General features: G+C 48.6%; 1 protein-coding gene across 3 annotated transcripts in view; it reads right to left on the bottom strand.

Moving 5' to 3' along the window:
• Positions 1-2022: 2022 nt before the first annotated feature.
• Positions 2023-25944, bottom strand: part of TBL1X (transducin (beta)-like 1X-linked) — a 263162-nt gene continuing 239240 nt past the window's right edge. For all 3 annotated transcript variants that reach the window (XM_011966838.1, XM_011966837.1, XM_011966839.1), the window contains 7 exons: positions 23813-23873; positions 16295-16416; positions 12404-12478; positions 11966-12093; positions 9977-10142; positions 6751-6852; positions 2023-5519 (listed from right to left, as the gene is read on the bottom strand). In XM_011966838.1, coding sequence (XP_011822228.1) covers positions 5493-5519; positions 6751-6852; positions 9977-10142; positions 11966-12093; positions 12404-12478; positions 16295-16416; positions 23813-23873 — 681 coding nt within the window. In that variant the 3' untranslated portion in view covers positions 2023-5492. The remainder of the gene's footprint in view (positions 5520-6750; positions 6853-9976; positions 10143-11965; positions 12094-12403; positions 12479-16294; positions 16417-23812; positions 23874-25944) is intronic.

Below are 25944 nucleotides of genomic sequence, written 5' to 3' on the forward strand. Positions count from 1 at the left end.
AAAAAAAAAAAAAAAAGAGAGACAGAGTCTTGCTGTGTCACCCAGGCTGGAGTGCAGTGGCGCCATCGTGGTTCATTGCAGCCTCGATTTTCTGGGCTCAAGCGATCTTCAGGGTCCCAAGTAGCTGAGACCACAGGCACTCGCCACCACGCCCAGCTAATTTTTATGTAGAGATAGGGGCCTCACCATGTTGCTCAGGGTAAAAAACTTTTTAGTAGCCTATTAATTTGCTCCATTTCACAGTAAGATATCATCGTGTGCAGGTGTGTTGTTACGAAAGAACGCATACACCCAGCTGTTTGTGTCCCACAGTGTCTCAAGGTAAGTACCTTTTGCATAATAACTCTGTTCCTAACCAAAGCCTCCATTCTCCAGAGTATTTGTTTCACGTTCTAGCTGAAGGTTGGTCCTACAGATAACATCCTCCCTCCCCATACCCACCATTCCTTCTCTACATTATTCTCCAGATGGAACTTCTTGCCTTGCTTACCATGCTGTAGATGAGACACTTCAGAGACAAAGGACCCACACTGGACAAAAACTGGCTCAGTCATCTTTTTTAAGGGCACAAATCTGTTCTCCACCCCCTCCTACCCTTTTCCTGTACTTCACAAGGGACTTCCAGGTTTCCACCAGACACCCATCATCAACAGTCAGCTTCCAGAGAGAGTTTGTGCACAGAGAGCTTTCTGTGAACACAAAGAATGTTCTCTGATGCCCTTTTGAAACAGCACCGAGATGGGGCAATTTTAAAAAAAAGCGAGATCTCTGTTTAGTGAGCTGAAACTTAGATTCCTAAAATAAAGGAGGAGCTTCAATGGATGGGGGAAACCTTTTGAGACTCACTGCAGGGAAGGGTTCCATCCATCTGAAGATTTAAGTTATATAAATTCTGGCAATCGTGGTCCCAATCAAGTTTCCTTTATATCACGAAGAAACCCATTTAGAGCTAGTCATACGGCATTCTTAGGGGAGCCACCAAAGCCACCCGCCACGCATGCATTTATCCTGGGAACTCTGCTGCACGCTTTGTGGTCTGCCCACTGTTTCCATGTGGTTCTTCCCGAGGTGTCCCAGGGTTCTGCAGTACCCCCCAGCGTGCCCCAAATCCACCTACCTGGCAACACACTTGCTCCACTTGGCAGGGCCTAAGAGAAAAATGAAAATGAGCAGATGAACCCCAGAAAACACCGGGAGATGGGATAGGTTTTTCTCTAAAGGTGACAATTGCTCATATAATATTCAGCCTTCAGTTGCCAATTCAAGACCTGAATTTGGGATTTGGTCCCTGCAAAAATCTGGATCATCAGTGAAGGCCACAGGCATGCTTGGATCTTTCCCAGGGAATCACCACAGAGGCCTCTACACCCCCAGCCATCTGCTTTGTCCTAGTGCGGAACAAGCAGGATTTGAGGGAAATGACACCGTGACTTTGTCTGGCGCTCATCTGCAAAGTGAAACCTTAGACTAACAGTAAGGCCATCTCTTCGCCTCCTGGAATCTACAGCCTCCTTCAAAGAATGCGGATAGCAATATCCATTCACTAATTACATTATTTAACCACCTATTAATTAAAGCAGCATAAATGAAGACATGCACAGAGCAAATGTCGATCAATGTTTGCCACATGTTGGTTTGCACCATGCAGATGTCCATGGCCAAAGTCGCCCCATCCTGATAGGTTCTGCAAACTACTCAGGGCTAATTCGGCAACTCAAACTCCCGGTCAATCAGTCCGCTGATGAGAGAATATTCATTTGCTTTGACTTTTTCCAACAGCCAGCCTGAAAGGAAACACACTACAAAGCACGCTCCCTGGACAGAACCACCCTTCAGAATAGCAGGTGGCTGCTGTGACCGCCATGTCACTGCATTCTTACCCCAGCTCCCTATCGCACACAGCAATCCTAAACAGAGGCACTCAAGGTACTTCCTTCTGGAGAAAATACAGAGCTCTTCAGTCATTCAGTCAACGTGGGCCCGAGAGTTCCACGGCGAGAGGAAGAAAGCACATCCACCAAGTTCTCTAATATCAAAATAGAGCAATTTATTCAAGACACTGAATATGATCTGTTGATTCTCTCTTGAAACAAATGAGCTACAACACGCAAGGTGATTTTTTTTTTTTTTCTTCAAAGAGCGTGAGGGTGAGTACAGGCGGCGGGGGGAATGAAACGGTGGTCGATGTCATCTGAACAGAATAGGAAAATTGCCGATAGAGAACACATCTGGCTGTACGTCTGACACAGACAATAAAAACTGCACAAGCCAGAATGCAAAACTTCAGTGAGTGGCGGAAGGAACATTTCTGCATTTGACAAGAAACATAAGCTTTTTTTTTTTTTTTTTTTTTTTTTTTTTTTTAAATGGCGGAACAAAAGGTTAAAAAAGAGAAAAGCAACAAGAACAAAGCAGACCCTTACACTGGACAAAGTGCACTTCACTTGGCTCTATGATCTATTTCTTAGAAAGACTAAACAAAAGTCAAGTCCTACGGTGTCGCGAGGGGTCAGAGGGTTTCACCCTGTAACGTCCGGCCCTTTTGGTCCCCCTTGGGGCAGCATCCCTTTCCCAGGTGTGTGCTGGACCTGACTCTCGGTCACTTTGAACCCAACCAAAGACTCCAGGAAGGTCTGTCATGCTATGTCTGCTTTCAAGGTCAAGTTTGGTCACTAAGACTTAGGCATTCCTCACCATGTTTTAAGAGCTGTAAACAACACTGAACAATAACATTCCACAGGCCATTTCTTGATTACAGGGATGACTCTACCAACATTCCAGCAGCAGAGAGGCTAAGTAGTGGTGTGCAAATGCTGGAGGCTCCGGAAACAGCTGTCCATGGTGTCATCCTGCTGAGAACGGGGATGGATGTGACTGCTAGCTGCATCTCATGCTCGCTTTTGCTTGCAGCTGCAGGCTGGGGAAGCCAGGGATGGAGCCTGGGGTCCGAGGCCTCCCAGCCCAGGTTTCTACCTCACAATTCTGATGTGGTTTACATTCATCAAGACTAAACCCATCCCTTGGGAGAGACCCTGGCTACCGACATTCATGTGAAGATTGTCTAGTGAATCGCTTGCGACACATCCCACCGTCACCATCCCACAGTTGTTTCTGGTTTGTCAAGCACAAGCCATGTCTAACGACAGGCTGGCCTTTGACAGCAGATGCTCTGCAAAGATGAGTGCGTTTTTATTTGGGTGGGGTAGTGGCGTCTTCTGGACCCCAACAAACTGTACCCTAAACTTCACGGAGTCCTTGGGATGGGAAATCACCTCATCCGGGGACACCGGCTATCTTCAAAGATGGGGGCGGCGACTCCACATCGCTGTGACCTTCTTTGCTAAGCGTTTCAGAAACAGCCCGAATAAGACACTCATCTCAGAACCAGGGCACTTTTTGGTCTTCTGGGGCATGAATAATTCACATACCCAAGTGGAGGCCAATCAATGATCTGAGAATGATGGACGCACCCTGGCTTTTGCAGGTGGTCCTGGCACATTCCAAGTTCCACAGGAAGCCCTGGCCCTTCCCTGACGGCTGGGTTTTGGCTCTGCAGATGGACGCCACCTTCACAGTAACACCGCCTCGCTGCTGGCACACACACCAGACTGCCCCCTACCCACTGCTGGCGACACAGCAGCCCCCACGGGCCGGGCCAGCTTCCTCAGCCCTTCTGCCCACAGGAAAACCAATGGGAAAAGAGGCCCTTGTCCTTCGGCCTTTTCCCCCTTGCTAATGACAAAAATAAGTCAGTGTCGGGTTATGACAGCAAGCAGATGAAGGTCACCAGATTCACTGAAATGAAGCTCTTCTAGGAACACAAAGCCTGAATTTTTCAAAAACAGCAAAAAGATTGATTATTTAAAAAAGATCTTTCTCCTAGTCTTCTGAGAGAGAAAGAAATTATTAAGATGGCAGAAATTATTAGCGACGTTCTACCTCTATAATTCATGTTCGGAACTGAAAATCTTCCTTCTGCATTCGTTTCTGTCAGCGTTAGACGAAGTGACATGCGGGGGCCTCTATGTCAGCTCTGCAAGGACTTGCCAAGCCTGCTCTTCGAGAACTGACCATCGGTCGTTATACGGCTGTGGGAAAGACGCAGCCAACACGCCTAATCCAGCCGAGCTGTGACGGCTTCTGCAGTACCTTATGGTTCTGCCAATGCTCCCTCGAGGCCAGAGGGTGCACGGCTCTTCACGGCTTTCCTGCTGGCTGCCAAGGTGCGTACACACCAAAAGATGCAAGGTTCTTCTTCCACGCGGCATGGCTGGGACCTCCCTCACTGGCTGCAGTGCAATCTCGCTGCTGACCCCTAAGGCTGACCGTTGTCCAGCCAGAGTCCTCCTGACCACCTTTCCTGAGGCTGAGGGGAAAGCCAGGGGCTCCCTCAGGCCCTGCCTGTGGCTTCTTCAGTTCTTTTGAAAACATGAGTCACACAAAGCTCTCTATGTCTGATGGCCATTTTAAGATTTTAAAACTGTTTTAACATAAAAATATTTTTTTTTTCCAAAAATACTCCAGGCTCTTTCTAAGTCATTTTTTTCCTCCTGTAAAAAGCCCCCTGCCCTGCCTTCTTACATAAAGCACTTACTACGCGCCAAAGTGCCCTTGAGACCTAAGATCTGAAGCAACTATGAGAAAGGTACAGAGGGAGGGAGGCGGGGAGAGAGAGCGAGCACGCCAGTGAGAAAGCGAGCGTGAGGGGAGGAGAGGGTGGGAGAAGGCGGAAGGGGGAAAGCTGTCCATGGGAGACTGTGTCTTCATGTGAACTGGGCTGCGTCTCTTGAGGCTGCACTGAAAAAGCAGAGCTGACCAGACAGAGTGGAAAGGCAGGGGTAGGGGGAGAGGCAACACAGGGAACAGACAACAAGCCCAAGACAGCTTTCATCTCAGACGGAAGGCCCCCAGAAGATAGAATTCCAGCCGATAGAAAAACCACCCAATGAACAAAGAAGATTCTAGAAAATAGAAAGTGTTGGGATTACAAAGTTACACGTCATCGGTACAAACTGGTCTTTGAACATCCTTTGTGAGAGCAACTGTAGTGTCCAAATCGTTAGGGAAAACAAAAAAAAATCTCAAGGAGGAGGTTTTCCCCCTTCCCTGTTTGGTTTATCACAGCATTTTGCTTTTTTTTTTTGGCACAGCTTTTTACATTTCTTTCCATTCAGTCATCACAGAGCCTGTTCCGGGTGGAAACCAATCCACACGCCTCGAGCTGGTGACTTTCTGCTTCCCAGGCTGAATATCCTCAGTGGAAACCATTCTATCCCCGTGTGATATGATTTGCTTCTGTTTTTGCTTGCCTTTAAAAAACTTCTTGATGAAGATTACGAAAACACATAGACTCCTGCGGCCAGAGACGAGTTGCTTTCAGAGTATACTCTAACGCAAGTCAAGTTCGTACAGTTTTGGAGAACAGAGCTGCAACCCTACACATTCATGGCTGGTCATCAGAATTCTTTTCTTTTTTCGATAGTATTTTGTGATTACTTCCGCAGATCCAACACGCAAACCTGGAAGGAAACACATAGCACCTGTCATCTCGAGAGACAAAACAAAGACGCCTTTAGAGTGAGAAGTCGGCGAGCTACGGTCCCCACGCCCAATCTAGCCCTCCACCGATGTTTCTCAGTAAAGTTTATTGGAACATCGTCATGAAGGGTCAGAGAAGCTCTCATAGCAGACTGGCATCTGGACATTGGACCGAGCAAACTGAAGCAAACAGCACAGAGCAGAAAGGCCAGGTTAAGGGTAATGACAGGAATTAACAGAGTGGCAGAGACCATCGTGGGGCAGATGACAACACGAGCCCAAGTATACGGCCTCTGACAACATTTGGGGACTACACTGACACTTGGCCAGTCAGGCAGAATGCCGCTTGCCCCAGAGGTCAGGGCAACCTCAAGTCCAGGGGAAAATAAGAAATCCAGATGCCCCATGGGAGGAGAGGAGAGCCCAGGAGACCTGCAGGATGGCCACCAGAGGCCCGGGCTCGTCAGCCGCAGCATGGGTGACAATTGTGGCCACCCTATGCACGGTAGGAGGTTTAGCAGCATTGCTAAGCTCCACCCACGAGATGCCAGTGGCATCCCCATCTAAGCACAGTCATGTGCCACATAATGACGTTTCCAGCAACAATGCACCGCACAGAAAGCAGTGGTCCTGTAAGACTGTAACTCTTATTCCTGCCGAACCTTTTCTATGTTTAGATAGATCTAGACGCACAAATGCTTACCATTGTGTTCTAGTTGCCTACGGTATTCGGTATGGCCACCTGCCGTCCAGGTTTGTAGCCTGGGAGCAATAGGCTCTACCATACAGCCTAGGTGTGTGACAGGTATTGTCATCTAGGTTTGTGTCAGTCACTCTGTGATGTTCAGACCAAGATAAAAGTGCCTAATGACACATTTCCCAAAATGTTCCCATCATTAAGCGACACATGACTGTAGTGACAACCTCAAATGGCTCCAGATATTGTCTAATGTCCTCAGAGGTGCAGAATCACCCTGGTTGAGACCCAACAATTTGACTGAGAAAATGTTGACTAGAAGGACATTCTGGAAGGGACAAGGAGAAGGCCATTCCCAGATGTGGTACCAACTCAGATGGGATCCAGCCCAGAAGCTTCCTCTGGCACTGGGCTAGGCCCTTCAGGACACGAATGCTGCACATGCCCTCGAAGCTCACTTCGGCATCAGCCGCCCCCAACACCCCACTCTCCAGCCAACCAGAGGTGTTGCTTACAGAGCCGTCGGATGCGCTGGCGCCCACTTTGTCTCCTCGGGCGTTCCAGCACACTTCGAAGATGCCGCCAGTGCCTCGGTAGCTGTGGACGAGATTTCCACTCTGCAAAGCAAAGCAGCTGTCACTTACAATGATGCAAGGGGCGCCTGCGACAGAGGCAGTTGTAGAACGTGTGCTCCTCCTGCCCTGGTGTTTGGTCATGAACATTTTCAAGCACGGTAAAATCTAAGGGTTTTCAGTAAGGACTCTGGGGGGGCTGTGGAGATGTATCTCTAGGACTTCCCACCACAGGGAGTAAACCTGATTACTTATGCCTGTGGAATCTGCCACCACATGTGCGTGGATTTTGAGGTTGCGCCCAGCTGAGGACTGACGGAGGCAGGAGACCATGGCAGTCATCTGCTGAGACTCAGACTCATCTGGTGGGTAAGTGGCTCATGGACTCTCCATCAGCATGGCCAAAACTTTCTACTGACCTGTAGGGCCATCCCTGACTCTTCCTACCCCTCCCGTCTCCTTCCCAGGGTCAGACTGGCCTTATGGTCTGAATTCTCCCTTCCCCCTACCTCCCTCCCTGTTTCCATCACAGCTCCTCAATAAATCTCTTGCCCATCTAATCCTGTTTTGGTGTCTGTTCCTTGGAGGACCTCAATGAATACAACGTAATGAATACCCCCACCCCAGTAGCAATGAAATTGACTGTAATTCACGATTACATGTATTAATACGCCAAGATGTTAAAATGTACCTATTTGGGGACATTTGAAAGAACAAATGCATAATATACATGTAATGGAAAACACCACAGACCATTGGTTTCTGGTTTAAAACAGCATTAACTTGACAAATCTAAGAGGTGGGGGAAGTAGAGGCCTTTGAAAGAGTGGAATAAGGCCAGGCAAGGTAGCTGACCCTGTAATCCCAGCACTTTGGGAGGCCGAGGCAGGAGGACTGATTCAGCCCAAGAGTTCAAGACCAGCCTGGGCAACATAGACTTCGTCTCTACAAAAATTAATTTTAAAAAATAAAAAAGAGAGAAAGAGTCGAATAAGCCTTCACTCATGATTCACTAATGGTGACAGGCAGGAGAAATCTGAGGACTGAGACCAGGAGGGCTGTTGCAAATCCTCTGCTCAACTGGGCTCCTTAAAGGGTGGTGTTCCATCAACTGAGAAAGGTGTATGTCAGCAGTATTATAGATAAGTATTTTTAGAGTTGGAGAAAGATTAAAGTGGGCTTTAAGATTTCTCTTAAGAAAAATCCTAAGGATTTCTTGGCTGGGCACGGTGGCTCATGCCTGTAATCCCAGCACTTTAGGAGGCCGAGGTGGGTGGATCACCTGGGGTCAGGAGTTCAACACCAACATGGTGAGACCCCGTTTGTACTAAAAATACAAAAGTTAGCCGGGTGTGCTAGTGTGCACCTGTAATCCCAGCTACTTGGGAGGCTGAGGCAGGAGAATTGCTCAAACCTGGGAGGCGGAGGTTGCAGTGAGCCAAGATGGCGCCACTGTACTAAAGCCTGGGTGACAAGAGTGAAACTCCGATCCAAAAAAAAAGAAAAATCCTAAGGATTTCTTTGATTTATAAAAAAGGGTTGAAACAATTCAGTGAGTTCTTGATAACAGGCTGTACCTAACTGATCATGTCATTTTTTTTTGGATAATTGATGTGTTGCTTTTACAAATCCATCCATTACTATTTCTAGCAAGGATTTCATGAACACAGACTCTTGCACACTAGTCCTGAGATGTGCGCTTCCCGGAGGGCTATCTAGGGCTGTGGGGCTGGGCTTGGCATCGGGTTGGCTCTACGCAGGCTCCACCATTTCCTTTCCTTCCCTGAGAGGATGTGGTTCACATGAGGTCCCTGGGAAGCCTGTGATCTCAGTGGACCACTTGCCAGTGAACAGGGCTCATCACCCATGAGTCCACAGGGGGAATGAACTTGACGATGTAAATCCACCTGAATGTCAACCAAGCCAAAAGGAACCAAGAAGGCAGTGCAGATGAAAGGGGACGGGGGCAGGCTGTGTGATTCCTCCCTCCTGAGGCGAAAGGGACCCCTTCATTGTTTTCAACAGCTCCTAGCGTATCATCACCTGTCTGTCTTCCCTTAGAATAGAATCAAGTGCTGATGGCCCTCTATAATCTTTTACGCTATGCAGTGCTACTTCCCATCCATTTCTACACTTTACAGCTTGAATTCTTCTATCCTCAGGTGTGACCCAAGATACCCACAGCAGCCACCTTTATTTAAATCCTATGTCCTTTCAATCTCTGCTAAAAGGACAACCCAATATTGACATACCTTATGTCCTTAAACAGAACCTACTTTGATTTGAAAAATCGAGGTTGAGCGCAGTGGCTCACACCCGTAATCCTAGCGCTTTGGGAGGCCAAGGTGGGCGGATCACCTGAGGCCAGGAGTTCAAGACCATCCTGGCCAACATGTGAAACCCTGTCTCTACTAAAAATACAAAATTTAGCCAGATATGATGGCGGGTGCCTGTAATTCCAGCTACTCGGGAGGCTGAGGCAGAAGAATCGCTTGAATCTGGGAGGCAGAAGTTGCAGTGAGCCAAGATCGCGCTACTGCACTCCAGCCTGGTTAACAGAGTGAGACTCCGTTTCAAAACAAAACAAAACAAACAACAACAACAAGAAAACAAAACAGAAAAGAAAAATAGAAATGCCATGACAACAGCAAGCGCACATTCATTCCCACTCCCTGGTCTGCTCCGTGGGGGAGCTGCAGGAGCTGGTGCGGGCACAGGAGGTGGAGCTGGCCTCGACCCCATTAGCTGGTCCCCCACTCCCACCCTCCAGCCTCAATATCTAGAGAGCAGCATTTCAGTGATAACTGCTAAGAAGAGGAAGAGGCAGGTGGAAGGTTTCATGCCATGGACTCAGAAAGTGAACAGAAGACAGTGGCTCCTTCGAGGAAGAACATGTGCCAAGGTGAGGGTTTGGAATCAAATGGCCAAGAGCCCTGATTACGGCAGACATGACGCCCTGCCTCAGGGAGGGGAGCTGCTGGAGGTGTCTGGTGGGGGAAGAGCTCACAACCCACGTGGGGTGCACGGTGGACAGCATCCACTGGGTCTGCCCGGGGAGCCTGGGCTTGCTCAACTCCCTCCGAGGCACTGCTCTGAAGCAAGGCACTGGAATTGTGGCTATTTGGGCATCCCTTACTGAAAGGATTTGGCATAGGGGTCAGGAGCTTACCTGAGTATTCCAGATATGGACGCATTTGTCAAAGGATCCGCTGGCCAAGTACTTCCCATCAGGGCTGAAAGCTACGCTGTAGACGGGCTCCTGATGCTTCGTGAGCGTGTGGATGCAGACGCCTCGCTCTATGTTCCACAGTCGCACCGTAGAATCAAACGAAGCACTAGCAAGGCAGGAGAGAAAGCAAAATCACGTACACATGGTGGTTTCAAACAGTTCTCCATAACATGTATCACATCTCCGGGAGCTGTTTTTCCCAGCTTTTATGTTTCAAAAGACAATCAACTGAGGAGCTTTTTGTCTTCTAAAATATAACTTCCAAGTATTAAAAACACAGCCATAGTCATTAAACAGAAAAAAGCTTTAATGGTCGTATTAGGGAAACAATTTGATATCTACATTTGTTTCCGCCTTTTATTTTTTTGAAATGGGGTCTTACTGTGTTGCCCAGGCTGGAGTGCAGTGGCACGATCATGACTCACTCCAGCCTCGAATTCCTGGGCTCAAGTGATCCTCCCACCTCAGCCTCAGCAGAGAAGATGCAACCATAGGTCCACGCCCAACTAATTTTTATTTTTTTATTTTTTATAGAGACGGGGTTTCACTATGTTGCCCTGGCTGGTCTTGAACCTCTGGGCTCAAGAGGTCCTCCTGCCTCACCCTACCAAACTGTTGGGATTACAGGTGTATGCCACTGCACCCAGCCCTGTTTCTATGTTTTCTATAGACATAAATGGTAAATATTTTTGTAGAATATTTACCAAGTTTCCTAAAATGCCCCTACAATTTAAAACATGACATCTGTTATTACTAACTAAATTAATACAGATAGCCATATTTGGAAAAACAGCAAATTAAGTGAATAAACATTTAAAAAACTTTTTAGGCCAGGTACAGTAGACCATGCCTGTAATCCTAGTGCTTTGGGAAGCCGAGGTGGGAGGATCACTTGAAGCCAGGAGTTCAAGACCAGCCTGGGTAACATAGGGAGACCCTGTCTCTAAAAAGAAAAAAAAAGATTTAATCAAACAAGAATTAAAATATAATCACACCCACATATGTAATCACATGATTGAAAGCTGCAAATTTTAGTTATTTTCAAATTTAAAACAGTAATATCTATCACAAAGTTATTATTTGGCTTTCTTTCAGCAGGGACCCACTAGGTACCGGCATGCCCCTTTTATACTTGCTGACTAAAAGGGTAATTTATGTTCCTAATAGTACCACATGACGCAAAAGCACCTTCTGAGTCACCACAAAATGACTCGCGTGTGTAGTACTACATTACAGTTATTTAAGTGGGTTTTATGACAATTACTTGAAATATGAGAATTATGGCCTATGTGTTGCTTTTTTGGTTTCATCTCTCAGTGGATGCAGGAATTCTATCCTGTCCTCTCTAAGAGATGACCTTAATTCGAGCACTGTCAACAAGAGTTGGTGCTGCCTGGCTTGCTGCCCCTCAACTGTGGCTCTGCAGTCATGTTTCATGTTGGGTGGGTTTTTCTCTTCTTCTTCTTTTTTTGTTTAGAGACATGGTCTTGCTCTGTCACCCAGGCTGGAGTGCAGTGGTGTGATCACTGCGCACTGCAGCCTCAATCTCCTGGGCTCAAAGTCATCTTCCTTCCTCAGCCTCCTGAGTAGCTGGGTGGCACACGCCACCACACCTGCCTAATTTTTTGTAGAGATGGGGTTTCACCATGTTGCCCAGGCTGATCTGGAACTCTTGGGCTCAAGCTATCCTCCTGCCTTGGCCTCCCAGAGTGCTGAGACTATAGGCATAAGCCACTGTTGCCTGACTCAAAACCATCCTTACCTCAAAGGCAGGTGTTACTCGATAATTCTATCCTGGCCCCTTCAAAGTGAGCTACTACTTCGCTTCCTCTGAAGGGCTTCAACACATGGGCATGGAAACGCTTTAGCAAAATTTCCCGTTGTCTTTGCGTAGCACAGAGCTGTGCTGGCTGTGCTGCCTGCCCTTACCTTGCCAACAGGATGTTGGAGTTTGGGTTGCTGGTGGCGGGCCCGGTGGGGCTCCACTTGATGGTGTAGATCTCTTTATTGTGAGCCTGAAGATCGTGGATGCACACCTCCTGTTTCATGCTCCAGATCTACAGAATACAGCAGCCACAACATGAGCAAAAGCCTTCCCTGCATCCAGGAACGATGTGGAATCATTCCTCCCGGGGGCGCACATGGGACCCATGGCAGGCTGGGGGGTGCACAGTGGCGAGAAAGGCTGTGGGGAGGCTGGGATTCTCAGTGGAACCACGACTGAGAAATCAAAGTTCACTGGATGACAGAGGAAGGGAGGGTGGTCAGTAATAAATAACCCTCATGGAAGAGTGACCGTGAGACCGGCGTCAAGTGCCCGGAGTTGTCTGGGATTAAACAGCCCACCCCCTGCCATGCCGACTCTACCTTCAATGTCATGTCATCTGAGCAGGAGGCCAGCAACATTCCAGAAGGATCCCATTTGATGGCGTTGACCTCGTTCTGAAAGAGAGCAGAGAGTCTGAAAAAGACATCAGGGCCTGTGAGCAGATGAGGCCGCCTTCCAGCAGGGGGCAGCAGTGCGTCACCGTCACTGCAGAAGGTCTTCGGCTTCACCCTGACATCAAAGAGCACAGCCCAACCAGCCATCTAGTTTCCTCTTTTTCTCACTTTGCCTTTTCATTTATATAAAACCACAGCCCTATACCACACATCACCAGCCACCCTCATCCATATTTCCTTAAGAAAAAAACCTTCCCTGATAGGAAGGCAGGCAAGTGAAGAATTCACGTACCATAAAACGCAGCAAATAAAACCAGTAAAACCAGTTACTTTTTAAATTGGCCTTTGAAAATCACTTTCCTATGCACTTTTCTTTTTCAGACAGGGTATCACTCTGTCTCCCAGGCTGGAGTGCAGTGGCAGGATCACAGGTCCTTGCAGCATGAACCTCTTGAGCTCAAGCAATCCTCCTGCCTCAGCCCCCGAAGTAGCTGGGACTACAAGCAGGCACCACCATGCCATTTATGTATGTACGTATGTATTTATTGTATTTTTATAGAGACAGGGTTGCCCAAGCTGGTCTTGAACTCTTGGGCTCAAGCGATCCTCCCACCTCGACCTCCCAAAGTGCTGGGATTACAGGTGTGAGCCACCACGCCAGGCCTCTTACGTACTTTTAGTGCAACAGTTCCTCCCCGTGACCACACCCATTAGAAGATATTTCTCTCCTGCAGGCGAGTGGAGATGGAGGGAGGGGTAAATACGAGAAGTGAACCTTCAGCTATTGTGGAGTTCAAGCGGGGAAGATGGGCGACCCAAATGCACACACAGGCGGACACACATGTGCAAGGACAGTGAGAGGCAAGTGCTGAGTGGCACAAACGCACACGGCACAGGCAAAATCCTGGCTTGGGGTTCATGATCGGCACAGCTAGGTGGCAAAAAGCGCAGACTTAGGACACCTGGGGACCACGAGACTAAACCCTGCAGAATAAAGGTGAATGAATGTACCCGGGAGCCAAGGGAGGCAGGGACACTCCCGAGACAGGCATGTATAAAAGAACCACCTGTGGCAAAGGCTCAGCTGGGGAACAGCCTGCCCAGGAGAAATGAGGGGACATGGCGTACCAGCTTGGGGCTCCCTCGGGCCCCATATATCCAGTACAGTCCCACTATGTGACACCTGCTGTCCCGGCCTAACAATTAACTAATTTCACACTCATGCTGGAGAGGGGGCTGAGGGGTGTGAGTACACACACGCATAGGTGTCTGTGAGTGTGAAATGTGTGTGCCAAGGCCAGCAAGGGTGGCTCTGACTGCAGCCATTCAGAGGAAAACCTACGGGCCCAGGAATGTGGAGCCGCTCACCATGGGCCGTCCCTAGCCAAACCAACGCAAAGGAACAAATAACTTCCTGGGAGCGGATCCCTCGCTCTGCAATGCAAGCCCAAGTTCCTGGGCCACCTCCAGAGCTGGCCCATGGGTCTCCACTCAACCCCACTGAGCTAGAGCTTTGTTCAGGGCCATCAGCTGCATTAAGACCCACTTAAAGGGCCAAGGCCTGTGCTGGTGGCAAGGTTCTGGGCAGGACACCTGGGAACCACAGATAGTGTGTGCAGCTGTTAAAAATTTGCAGATAGTCCAGGGTTAGAAGAGAAATAAGTTTAGACTGGGACAAGAGAGTCAGTTTGGAGCCAAGCAGATGTTAACAGGACGATAGGTGCCTGTGCTCTAAAAGCACCTTCCTTTGGGACAGGGACCCCTGGGCCAGGGGCAGGGAGAGGTAGACACTAGGGGAATGAGGACAAGGGAATTTACATTAGTTAAGTTAGTGGCACGATGGCAAATCTCCAGGGCCTGTGATCATCCTCCCCTGCTTTAACAGGGAACCCCCCGCCACCGCGGAGATATTCTGGGTGCTAGTGAGAGAAATGCAAGATGCCATGGTCCCAGCGTTGACGCACTCTGCATTTTCTGGGAGAGGCAGACATGCAGGCCAGCAGCTACTGCCAGGGCTGTGGCATTCACGTGGTCAATGGGAGCTCAAGGGGTGCCATGAATCCTCCCCAGGGCGTGCAGAGGATACATGAACGGGCCTGGAGAGTGGGGAGGATTCTGTTTCAGACCAAGAGCTGCTGTGGTTCCAGGCAAGGCTCAGCGTGGGGCAAGGTGCTTGGCTGTATGTGTCGTTGGGAGGACAGAGGTACAGGGCATTTTTGGACACTAGCCCAAGGGCCCAGGAAAGGGAGGCTTTCTCCTCCTGCCAAGGTTGGAGGTCGAGGCTAGTGAATGGGTCTACCAGCAGATTGGAGATTGCAGAAGGTTAGAGACCACAGAAATTGGCTAATCTGAGAGAGATTTGGTGAAAGACCGGGAAGCCCTCAGAGGCCACACTAAGGAATTTGCTAAGTCAGCTGTTGTTCACACTGTCGTTCCCTGGTATATCATGGGTTTTTTTTTGTCAGCCTCTGCTTGCCTTTAGGATTTTCTCTGTCATTGATTCTGGTGTTTGATGACCATATGCCTAGGTGGACAGGTGTGGTTCTGTTTATATTTGTTCTGCTTGAAATTTGCTGAGCTTCTTGGATTAAATGTTGATGTTTTCCACCAAATTTAGGAAACCTTGGCCGTTAGTGCCTCACATGATTTTTCTGTTCCATTCTTTCTTCTCTCCCCATCACACATATAGGTTTAGGGTCCCTGATATTGTCCCGTAAGTCATTAAGCCTTTATGCAATTTTTCGATCTTTTATCTGTTCTTCAAATTGGCCAATTTCTATGCTTTCTAACCTTACTTCCACAATCTCCCATCTGCTGGTATACCCACTGATGTGCTTTAGATCTGTGTCCCCACCCAAATCTCAGGTGGAATTGTCATCCCCGATGCAGAGGTGGTGCCTGGTGTGAGGTGTCTGGATCATCTGCTACTCCTCCCACCTCTTGCCCCTGCTCTGGTCATGTGTGATGCCTGCTCCTGCTTCACCAACCGCCATGGTTGGAAGCTTCCTGAAGCCTCCCCAGAAGCAGATGCTGCCATGCTTCCTGTATAGCCTGAAGAACTGTTAGCCAGTTAAACCTCCTGTCTTATAAATTACCCAGTCTCAGCTATTTCTTTAGAGCAATGAGAGAATTGAGAACTGCCTAATATACCCACCTATTAAAACTTTCATTTCAAACATTGTATTTCTCAGTTCTCAATTCCTTTTTTTTTTTTTTTTATGTTTTAAAGAAACAGGGTCTTGCTCTGTTGCCTAGGCTGGAGTGCAGCGGTGCTACTGTAACTCACTGCAGCCTTCATCTCCTGAGATGTGACTACAGGTGTGCGTCACCATACGCAGCTAGCTACTTTTAAAAATTTTTTGTAGAGACAAGAGTCTTGCTATGTTGCCCAGGCTGGCCTCAAACTCCTGGCCTCAAGCAATCCTCTGGCCTCAGACTCCCAAAGTGCTGGGATTATAGGCATAAGCCACCACACTTAGTCTCCATTTGTTTTTTAATGACATATCTTTTTCCATTCACTGCAGATGTGCCCTGTCTATTCATTCATTGTGAGCACCGTTTCCTTGATGTCCTCTACATGTTTCTCATAGCTACCTTAAAGGCTTTGCTGCCAAATCCACCATCTAGGTCATTTCTGAGTGAACTTCTCACTGCTGACCCCAAACTGGGTCAATCCAACCACCTTGGCTCAAATAGCCAAGGGGCGCAGAAGAGCTGCTCTGCTGCTGCAGTATCTTTTAATTCCAGGCACACAATAATCGGCTCCCACATCACATTCTCACGAACTCGAGACCAGTGACAACAGCTCTCACTTACTGTGTGTCCCTGGAAGGTTTTGACTGGGCGGTCACAGCCGAGCCTGCACACGTGGATGCACATGTCTGTGCTACAGGAGGCGAAGGTCGTGTTGTTCTGCCAGTCCACATCAAGGGCAGGGGCTGCAGCAGGGAGGGAGGACACCTGCAGTTATTCACTGTGTGCACAGCTCCATGGATTTACAACAATGAACGGCACAGTCAAGAAGCCTCTTTAGTTTACTTATTTATTTATTCTAGAGACAGGGCCTGCTCTGTCACCCAGGCTGGAGTGTAGTGGTGTGATCATGGCTCACTGCAGCCTAGAATTCCTGGGCTCAAGGGATCCACCCACCTCAGCCTCTCGAATAGCGCACGCCACCACGCGTGGCTAATTTTTTTTTTTTTGTAGAGACGAATTCTTGCTATATTGCCCAGGATGGCCTTGAACTCCTGACTTCAAACTATCCACCCGCCTCGGCCTCCCAAAGTGTTAGGGTTATAGGTGTGAGCCATTGCACCCAGCCAAGAAGCCCCATTTAGTGACATGACAAAAACATCTCAAGTGTGAACACAGTCTCTTTCTAAGACTTTGAAGACCCTCTCTTGCCACATTGGCAGGGATGACAAGATGTCCTGGGAGAGAGGCTCCATGACACTTCCTGCACCCCACGGCCTGCAGAGTCTCCCGCTCCCATGGCACAGTTAAGAAGGGCAGGTGAGAGGGCCACCCTGCCTGCTCTGTACCTTGCTTCCAGCGGCATCTCTACAGTGAGCTTATTTGATTTTAGACAGAGAGGAGAAAATCGGAGAGGAAAGATTTCATGTCCTATGTTCATGATACCTCAATATGAAAAATACTCTCCCATAACACATTAAGGCATCCCCTTAACTATGGGATAATTAGAGTCAATAAGAACCCCTTTGGGGACGAAATGGGACGCGTGCTTCAGGGCCTGTGACCAACACCCTCCCTCACTTTGGGTCTTTCCAAGTCCAGGTGGCTCAGGGTCACAAAGACAGAACAACGGGGAGCTGACACTCCCCTTGTCGTTTAGTTACAGCTATGGGTCTCATTCTCTACCTTCTGATTTCTTTTCTAGGATGGCAGCTGGGAATCCAACAACTTCCCAACGTACCAAAATGGCCAGGGCACTTGTTAAAAGCCAGGCCCTGGTTCTGTCCTCAGAGTGTCTGACTCCACAGGGCTGGACCATGCCCTGAGAGGCACTGGAAGCACAGGTGACAGCAAGGGCGCTGAAGTCCTAGCAACTGGACCTCATTCCTCATTCTGCCTCTTTACTGACGTGCAGCTGCAGGTTGACGGTTTCCTGGAGTCTCAGCTACACACGTGGATGTTGCCAGTAGCCCCAGAGAAGGGGGAGCGAGACGAGGCATCTCAGGGGATCAGCAGTGCCCGGGACACGGAGTGCACTGGAGGTGTGGAAGGTCCCACGGTGGGGGCCACCGTGCACTCTCATCCTCTTCTGTTTCTGGGGAAGCGTGGCTTCAACTGCTCACTCCTGTCCTCTAGCAGAGTGGGTCTGCGGCTGGGAGCGAGCATCTCTTCCAACTTCTCTCAGGCGTCCACGGGCTGCAGGGGTCACCTGCATTCCTAGGGGCCAGCAAGGGCGCTGTGCTCAGGTCTCTGGTCTCTTTCCACTGTGGGGGCCACAGCAGCAGATCATGTTCCCCGGGCTTCTTCCCACCTCATGCCAGAGAACTGATGAGCAGCAGAAAAGGCCATGCAATGCTGAGACGGGAGGGCACGGGAAGAGGCGGCTTCTCTGGTGATCTCTTCCCTTCCCCTGAAGGTTCTGAGCAACCCCACCCTCTTATTACGGATCATCATGAGGCTTCTTGTGCGGAGAGGACATCCACAACCAGCCCTGTGTCTGGAACCCCGGCTATCAAAGGGAATGACTTAGGGATGTGAAAAGTACTGTGCTCCATTACATGTGAAATGGAGGGAAGGGCCCTCCCTTCCCAGGGTTCATGCTAATTTAAAGGGGTAAAGTCTTACGGGGCAGGGAGCTTGGGGTTTTTCGAGAGCTAGTCGTTCACATCTGACCACCTCTCGTAACCCTGTGCTTCCCATGCAAGCCCATGGAAATTACTTTAAGCTACTGAGTGGGCTCCATGATGCCCCCAGGAGAGGAGGCAGGGTTAGACTCTACAAGTCTGCCCAGCTAAGAACTCTCATTGGTTTTCCTAGATACTACGGTCCATTCTGTTATTTGCCAAGTGATGTTCTCCAAGGTAGCTGCAGACACTGAATCAGCCAATAATGAAGCACTGCTTCTAGGGGAAAGAGACGGTTAGCTTCTGCCAGGCTCTGGCCACCATGTCCTTACTGATCGACCAATACAGAAACTCATAGGTGTTTTTTGTTTTTTTTCTTGGAGATGAAGTCTTGCTGTTGCTCAGGCTGGAGTGCAGTGGCACAATCACAGCTCACTGCAGCCTCAAACTCCTGGGCTCAAGCAGTCCTCCTGCCTTAGCCTCTTGAGTAGCTGGGACTATACATGTGTGCCACCACACCCAGTTAATTTCTTTTTTTTTTTTGAGACAGGATCTCGCTCTTGTCACCCAAGCTGGAGTGCAGTGGCACAGTCTTGGCTCATTGTACCCTCAATCTCCTGGGATCAGGTGATTCTCCCACCTCAGCCTCCCTAGTAGCTGGGACGACAGATGCACGCCACCACTGAAAAATGCCCGGCTCATTTTTCAAAGATGTTTTTGGCAGAGATGGGGTTTTGGTGTGTTGCCCTGGCTGGTCTCAAAATCCTGGGCTCAAGTGATTCTCCCACCTTGGCCTCCCAAAGTGCTGGGATTACAGGAATGAGCCAACACACCCAGCCACGTGTGTTTCTTACAGCCAGGCAGCGCTGAACTGAGAAGAATCCAGCTTTCTCTGAATGCTAACCATCGACTGCCCCTGCCCTTCCTTGGTCTTTAAATAAGAGGCGCAACCTTCCATGTGTTTATCCTCCGTAAGCACAGGGACCCCACTCGCTTCCCCCTCCAGCTCCCCCCGAGGCGGAAGGTGTGGGTGGGAGGACGCGGGTGTCAGCAGTGGTCTTTTCCACATCTGAGATCATCTCTCTTTTGTTCCATCCCCAGCAGCGTGTTTCGTGACAGCCCCACGGTTCTTGACGCATTTTCTTGGTTCTCGTTTACAACATCACCTGAGCTAAACAGCAAACTTCTGGTCCAGCCTCTGCATTTGGGCGTGTGATTAATATACCTGGAAATGGGACAATCTGGCGAGCGGTCCAGGAGACGGCGACCAGCATCTGATGACTCCTCCATCTAAAGCAAGCTGGTTCAATCCGCGGCCCACGATGGCTTTGAATGTGGCCCAACACAAATTTGTAAACTCTCTTAAAACATTAAGAGGTTTTTTTTTTAAGCTCATCAGCTATTGTTAGTGTTAGTGTATTTTATGTGTGGCCCAAGACAATTCTTCTTTCCATGTGGCCCAGGGAAGCCAAAAGATTGGACATTCGTGATCTAAAGAGAGGCCCCCCCCGCCACCATGCTCAGGTGGTTAGCCCCACTGTGAGTCAGCTCCTGCAGCCACGATGCTTGGAACCACGTGGGTGAATGGCCGGTAACAGGGCTGAACTATGCTGGGGGGCTCTGTGCCCTCCCTCCCATGCATAGGCCAGTTTGGTTTAATAGCCTTCATTCTTCTGGGTCCAGCCAGACATCTTCCTTTTGAAATATGTAGAGATGTACAGGAAGCTGCAAAGGTAACACAGAGAGGTCCTGTGTCTCCTTCACCCAGGTTCTCCTGAGGGTTACATTTTGCATAGCTGTAGCGTTGTATCGACGCTGGCAAGTTGACACTGGTGCAATTTGCCTGTGGAGTGCTGTCATTTTATCACGTGGGTAGATGTGTATCGCTGCAATTGAGACCAGAACTGTTTCGTGGCCACTAAGATCTCCCTCAGCTACTGTATCGGCACACGACCGCTCCTCACATGCTTCCTAAACTCCCACACCGCTGGTGGGTCCCAGGTTTCTATCATTTCATCATCATGAGAATGTTACATAAATGAAAGCACAGAGCATGCAACCTTTTGAGACTGGCTTTTGTCACTTAGCAAAATGCCCTTGAGATCTCTCCTGGCTGTGGTGCATCAATAGTTCATTCCTTTCCGCCGCTGAGTTTCACTTCACCATGAGGCTTTGAGCTAAGGCTTCCTGTTGACGGTGACTGAGGGCGCCCCCATGAGGTATCAGTGGGGAAAAGCTAGTGGGGCAAAGCAAAGTCTCCTATCGCCGCATTAAACCCCAAACCTGCCAGAGCCACAGAAAGGCGCTCCTCACAGCTCTTCCCAGCTGCGTTTCACCTGGAAGAGCAAGCTGCTTTCTCTTCATGTTGAACGTTCTCTAACACACTGATTGACACAAAAAAGAGAGCAAGTAACGCCTAGATACATGTGACCTGCCGACGGGAATTGGGTCTACCTCATGGCCAGCCGGATTACAGGTGAGAAGCTCACGCAATTCAGAATAACGCGGTTTGTGGTCTTCCCGGGTCAGCTGGGTAGAAAACCCTTCCATAGGGCCCTGGGACACTTTGGGAAAGATTATTTTCTGCTGAAATACTTTACAGATGAATTCTTAAGATACAAGTGTTAGAGGAACCTTACTGATGTTTACCTCGGGCGTATTTTTCTCTGAAAAACAAGCCAGAGACATCCCCGCCTCACCCCCCGGGTCTGCACGTCTGGTATTCTAGGGCTGTGACCCTGTCACGACATCCTTCCTGCCTACAAAGGTAGGTTTTGGCACAGAAGCCAAACGTGACGAACTCCATTGGGAAGGGCATTCTCACTAGCCACCTGCTTTATCTGCAGCCTAGAGCACAGAGTAGCAAGTGTCTGGCATGGAGATGACACACAGATCACAGGCTGTAGGTGGGGTTGCCAGGGGCCGGGGGAAAGATGGAATGGGCACAGGGTTTCCCTTTGGGGTGAAGAACGCTTTCTGGAGGACCTAGTGCACATACTACCTGCATTGGGAGCCTTTTGTCTCTAATATGCCCATCGCCTTCATCAACAGTGTTCAATTAAAGCAACACCAGTAACAAATTGCACCAGCAGCCCTGAGAGGTGTGTTTGCTGTGGGTCCCAAGCTGTGCAGGAGTGGCTCTCCCTCTCCAGGGCAGCAGAGCAGAAACGGTGTCCTCCCTGAGTCTCCCTCACTCTCTGAGCTGCCTGTGTGTGGAGTCCCTGCTGGAGTGCTGCATGGAATATAACAGACGTGGGTGCCTATGCATCTGACACAACTGTGCCGCAACAGGACCTTTGGTTCATGCTCTTGTTTCTTGCAGGGCCCATGTCCCCTGCCTGGAGCCCTCCCCAGGCACCAACGAGCTGTTCTGTCTCGGACGGTCGTTGGGGTTAGCCCTCCCATTCACAACATCATTTAAGCACCCCAAGCTGCCTGAGAAGACAGACACTCAGATCTCCTCCCGGACAATGCCCCAGCGACAGCTGATAGAACAGTCAACTTTCGCCCCACATATTTAGGGATTCCTTCAAGATGGATCAGACATTTGCCCTTAAGGGAAGTGGCACGTACCCACTTCTGTCCATTTTAAGCCAGTCTAAAGTCTTCCAATAGTCTATTAGCTCTGCGGGTGGCCATCTGTCTTTGTTTTAAGAGGCCATGTCTAACATCAGGACTGAGTTACACAGAGGAGGGAGTTGGGAAAGAAAATGAAGAATCATTTTGGGAGACCGAGGTGGGCAGATCACTTGAGGTCAAGAGTTTGAGACCAGCCTGGCCAACATGGCGAAACCCTGTCTCTACTAAAAATACAAAAATTAGCTGGGCGTGGTGGCGCATGCCTATAATCCCAGCTACTCAGGAGGCTGAGGCAGGAGAATTGCTTGAGCATGGGAGGCAGAGGCTGCAATGAGCTGAGAGCGCACCACTGCATTTCAACCTGGGTGACAGGTAAAACTCTGTCTCAAAACAAAAAACAACAAAAAAAACCCCAAAAACCCACGAAGAATCAGGTGGGAATCTGGAAAATCGGAGTCTCTACAGACCCCTGGGCTGCCGCATGTGGCCTGGCCCGGCTCCAGTGCACAAAGGGATGTAGCTGTGTCCAGAGCAGCGGCCACACATCGGCGTAGGAAGGCGCTAACACCACAGGCCCGAGGCTGCTCTCCCTACAGAGGCTTGCTTGCAAGGCCGGCCCTTGGCTAGCAACTGAGAATTTAGATTTCTAGAGAGTTCCCACCCTTCCCTAACAGACGCAAGTGGCTCACTCTGCTAACACTTGTTTGTGCAAACAGTGTGTTTATGCTGCACACCTGCTTTCCTTCTGGGGGGTCTGCAGTTTTGGCTTGTAGTAGGCACTGGGTGCTTACACTGCCAACCCCCAATAAAAACTCTGGACACTGAGAGTCTATGGGGCTTCTCTGGTATGCACCTCACAGGCATAGTTACAACTTGCTCCTGGAAGAATTCAGTGTGGCCTGTGACAGTCCACTGGGAGAGGAGCCTTCGAAGCTCTGGATTTGGCTATGTGCACCGTTTCCCTTTGCCAATGTTGCACTAAATTCTTGTGCTGTTAGAAATCTTAGCTGTGAGTATGTTGAGTCCTGGGGGTCCTCGCAGCAAACCACCAATCCTGGGAGTGGTTTCGGGGAGCCCCCAAAACAGCATCCCTTTAGAACAGCAAGAGAAAGGAGCCTGCCCTGCTTCTGTGGCTGGCTCACTGCTGGGTTTCAGAGCTCTGAGCAGGTGGGTGCCGAGGACACCTCTATCTTGCAAACCTTAAGAGCAATCAATGCTTGCCACAAAATGGGTCTCCTTCTGACCAGTGAGGCCCCCTGGGCTCCATACTCTGTGCATTCAGTTACTTTAAGGGGCATTTCAGGATCTCATTCTGTCACCGAGGCTGGAATGCAGTGGTGCAATCACAGCTCACTGCAACCTTGATTTCCTGGCTTAAGCAATCCTCCTGCCTCAGCCTCCTGGGTAGCTAAAACTAGAGGTGTGTACAACACCTGACTAATGTTTTATATTTTTTGTAGAAACGGGGTCTTGCTTTGTTGCCCAGGCTGGTCTAGAACTCCTGGGCTCAAGTGACCCTCCTGTCTCAGCCTCCCGAAGTGCTGGAATTACAGGCATCAGCCATAGTGCCAAGCCTAACTTTGGATTATTATTAGTTTTTAAGACAGGGTCTCTGGCTCTGTTGCCCAGGATGGAGTGCAGTGGTGCAATCTTGGCTCACCGCAAACTCCATCTCCTGGGCTCAAGCCATCCTCCTAACTCAACCTCCTGAGTAGCTGGGACTATAGGTGTGGGGACCACCGTGCCTGGCTAATTATTGTATTTTTTGTAGTGATGGGTTTTGCCATGTTGCCCAGGCTGGTCTTGAACTCCTGAGCTCATATAATCCACCTGCTTTGGCTTCCCAAAGTGCTGGGATTACAGGCGTAAGCCACTGGGCTCAACCTGAATTATTATTTTTGAATTACAAACAAACAAACAAACAAACAAAAAAACTCACCCGAATGAAAAGGAAACTGCTGTTTGGCTTCTCCTGTGTGGGCATCCCAAATTATTGTTGTCTGTGCTCCGCAAACAAAGGAAAAAGTTAGTAACTATTCTCGCAGTTTTCTCTGGAAACATTTATCATACAAGAAAAGACAGTGAGCCCTTCTCCTTATAAACCCACACTGTCCAACAGAGATAGAGACTGAGCCTTACGGGCTAGTTTCAATTTTCTAGGATCCACATTAAGAAGAAAGAAACTGGTAAAATTCATTAGCAATCTATTATGTTGAACTCCAGTATGCCCCTAAATATTACCATTTCAACATGTAATCAGTATCAAAACCTTGCTGGGATATTTGCCTTCTTTTTCTTGCATACCACATCATTAAAATACAGCATGTTTCAAACTTAGCAATCTGGATGGCCATGCTTGATGAAGCCATCAGCCACATATGCTGGCATCTCCCTTAACTCATTTATGCCTGAGGTTGCGATTTTTTGAATTCTTGCAATCAGACCTTGGCAATGACCCTGAGCAGTAGGATATAAATAACTCCCACATGCTTAGCATTCCGATAATGGAACACTAGGCATAAATGGGCTTAAGGACAGAGCATCCCTAACCAATACTTGCAAGAACTACCAAAATTGGTAGGAATTCCTCCTCATCCCCAAATGCCAAAAAACGTTGAAAAACCTGGAACAAAGCATCTCTAAAGATCTTTGTGGCATTTTTCCAAGTGAAGGGCTGCAGAAACAAGCATTTCTAAAAATGCCTCTGCCCATCCCTCCATGAACCGGGGACACTAGACATGGCAGAGCCACTGGCTTGCACTGGGGCCAGGCACCAATGTATTGGTCTAACAGTAAGTAGAAAGGTGAGTTCTCCCTCGGAAAACAAAGGAAATCAGGAATTTTTATTAATTTACTGATGCTAGGAAGATACTTAGAAAACCAGCTCAATGAATCGCATTGGAGTTACATCTTCATCAACTGGAATTTTCAACTTAATTGGAAATTTTACACCTCTCTGTTAGTGACACTCAGTCAAGATTTTGCTTTAAGAAGAAAGAGTTCTATTTTGTGTTGACTGTGGACATTTTCAGAGGAAAGCAAGCAGTGAGTCTCTCTGAAACTTGGTACTCCTGGGTTTTGGATCAGTCCTAGACCAATTAACATTTCTTTGTTGGGGTGTAACTCTTCTTAATTCAGCCACGCAAAAACAAATCTAACACTGCAGAGAATATATAAACTCTTTCACAGTTCTGATACCATTTCACATATGACACCAGTGACTGGGTCTCTTAGTTGATGTTAAATATACATTGGACAAAAGAAAACAGTTATGCAAACATTTGAAGAATGTGACATACATTTTAGTCACTCTGTGTTGGTCAATACCAGCATCCCCTAAGTTACATTTTCTCCCCGAGTGTTATGTACAAGGACATTATTTTCACTCCTGCTGTGGTTGACTAAGTAATGACAGTGGATCGCACCCAGCCCAAGAGACTAACATAATTCCACATACGCATTTTCACTGCTCACATGGTCCATCACCTGGTGGAGTTAAGACTGATAATCAGTGAGAAAAACAATCACGAATGTTAACAGTCTCCAGGTAGGAAGGAGGCCGGCTATTTAACAAACAGAATTTTTTGTTAAATTTAGAATTCTACGGAAGTTAAAGGGCAGTAGTTACCGGTGACCAGGGCCTGAGTTCCCATCCCTCTGCACTCGGCACCAGCTGTGTGTCCCTAGGCAAATAAATAACCCTCTCTGGGCCTCCAGTTCATCCTCTATAGAATGGGAGTGATCCTACTTGTGCCTGTCTCCTATCTTGGCAGTACTGGATGGGTTAACACACGCAGTAGTGAAGTGCTTGATAAAGAAAAATGCTGTCATTTTCATGAGTTATTTTAATAACTCAAGCAGCAATTACTGAGAGCCTACTGAATGCACAGCAAAGTGCTGCATATGCATGTTACTTGAATTAGAACATCTTGGCAAAAATCCGATAGTAGCTACATAAGAACGTTTATGTGTCAACCACAGCAACTCGGCTTTTAAAATATCATAAACCAGGCTACTAAGTCTGAAAGAAAGGTTTCTTGGCTTAAAAGAGAGAGAGCAATTATGAATGAA

The sequence above is a fragment of the Mandrillus leucophaeus genome, unplaced genomic scaffold, assembly GCF_000951045.1.
Source record: "Mandrillus leucophaeus isolate KB7577 unplaced genomic scaffold, Mleu.le_1.0 Scaffold777, whole genome shotgun sequence".
NCBI lineage: Eukaryota > Metazoa > Chordata > Mammalia > Primates > Cercopithecidae > Mandrillus > Mandrillus leucophaeus.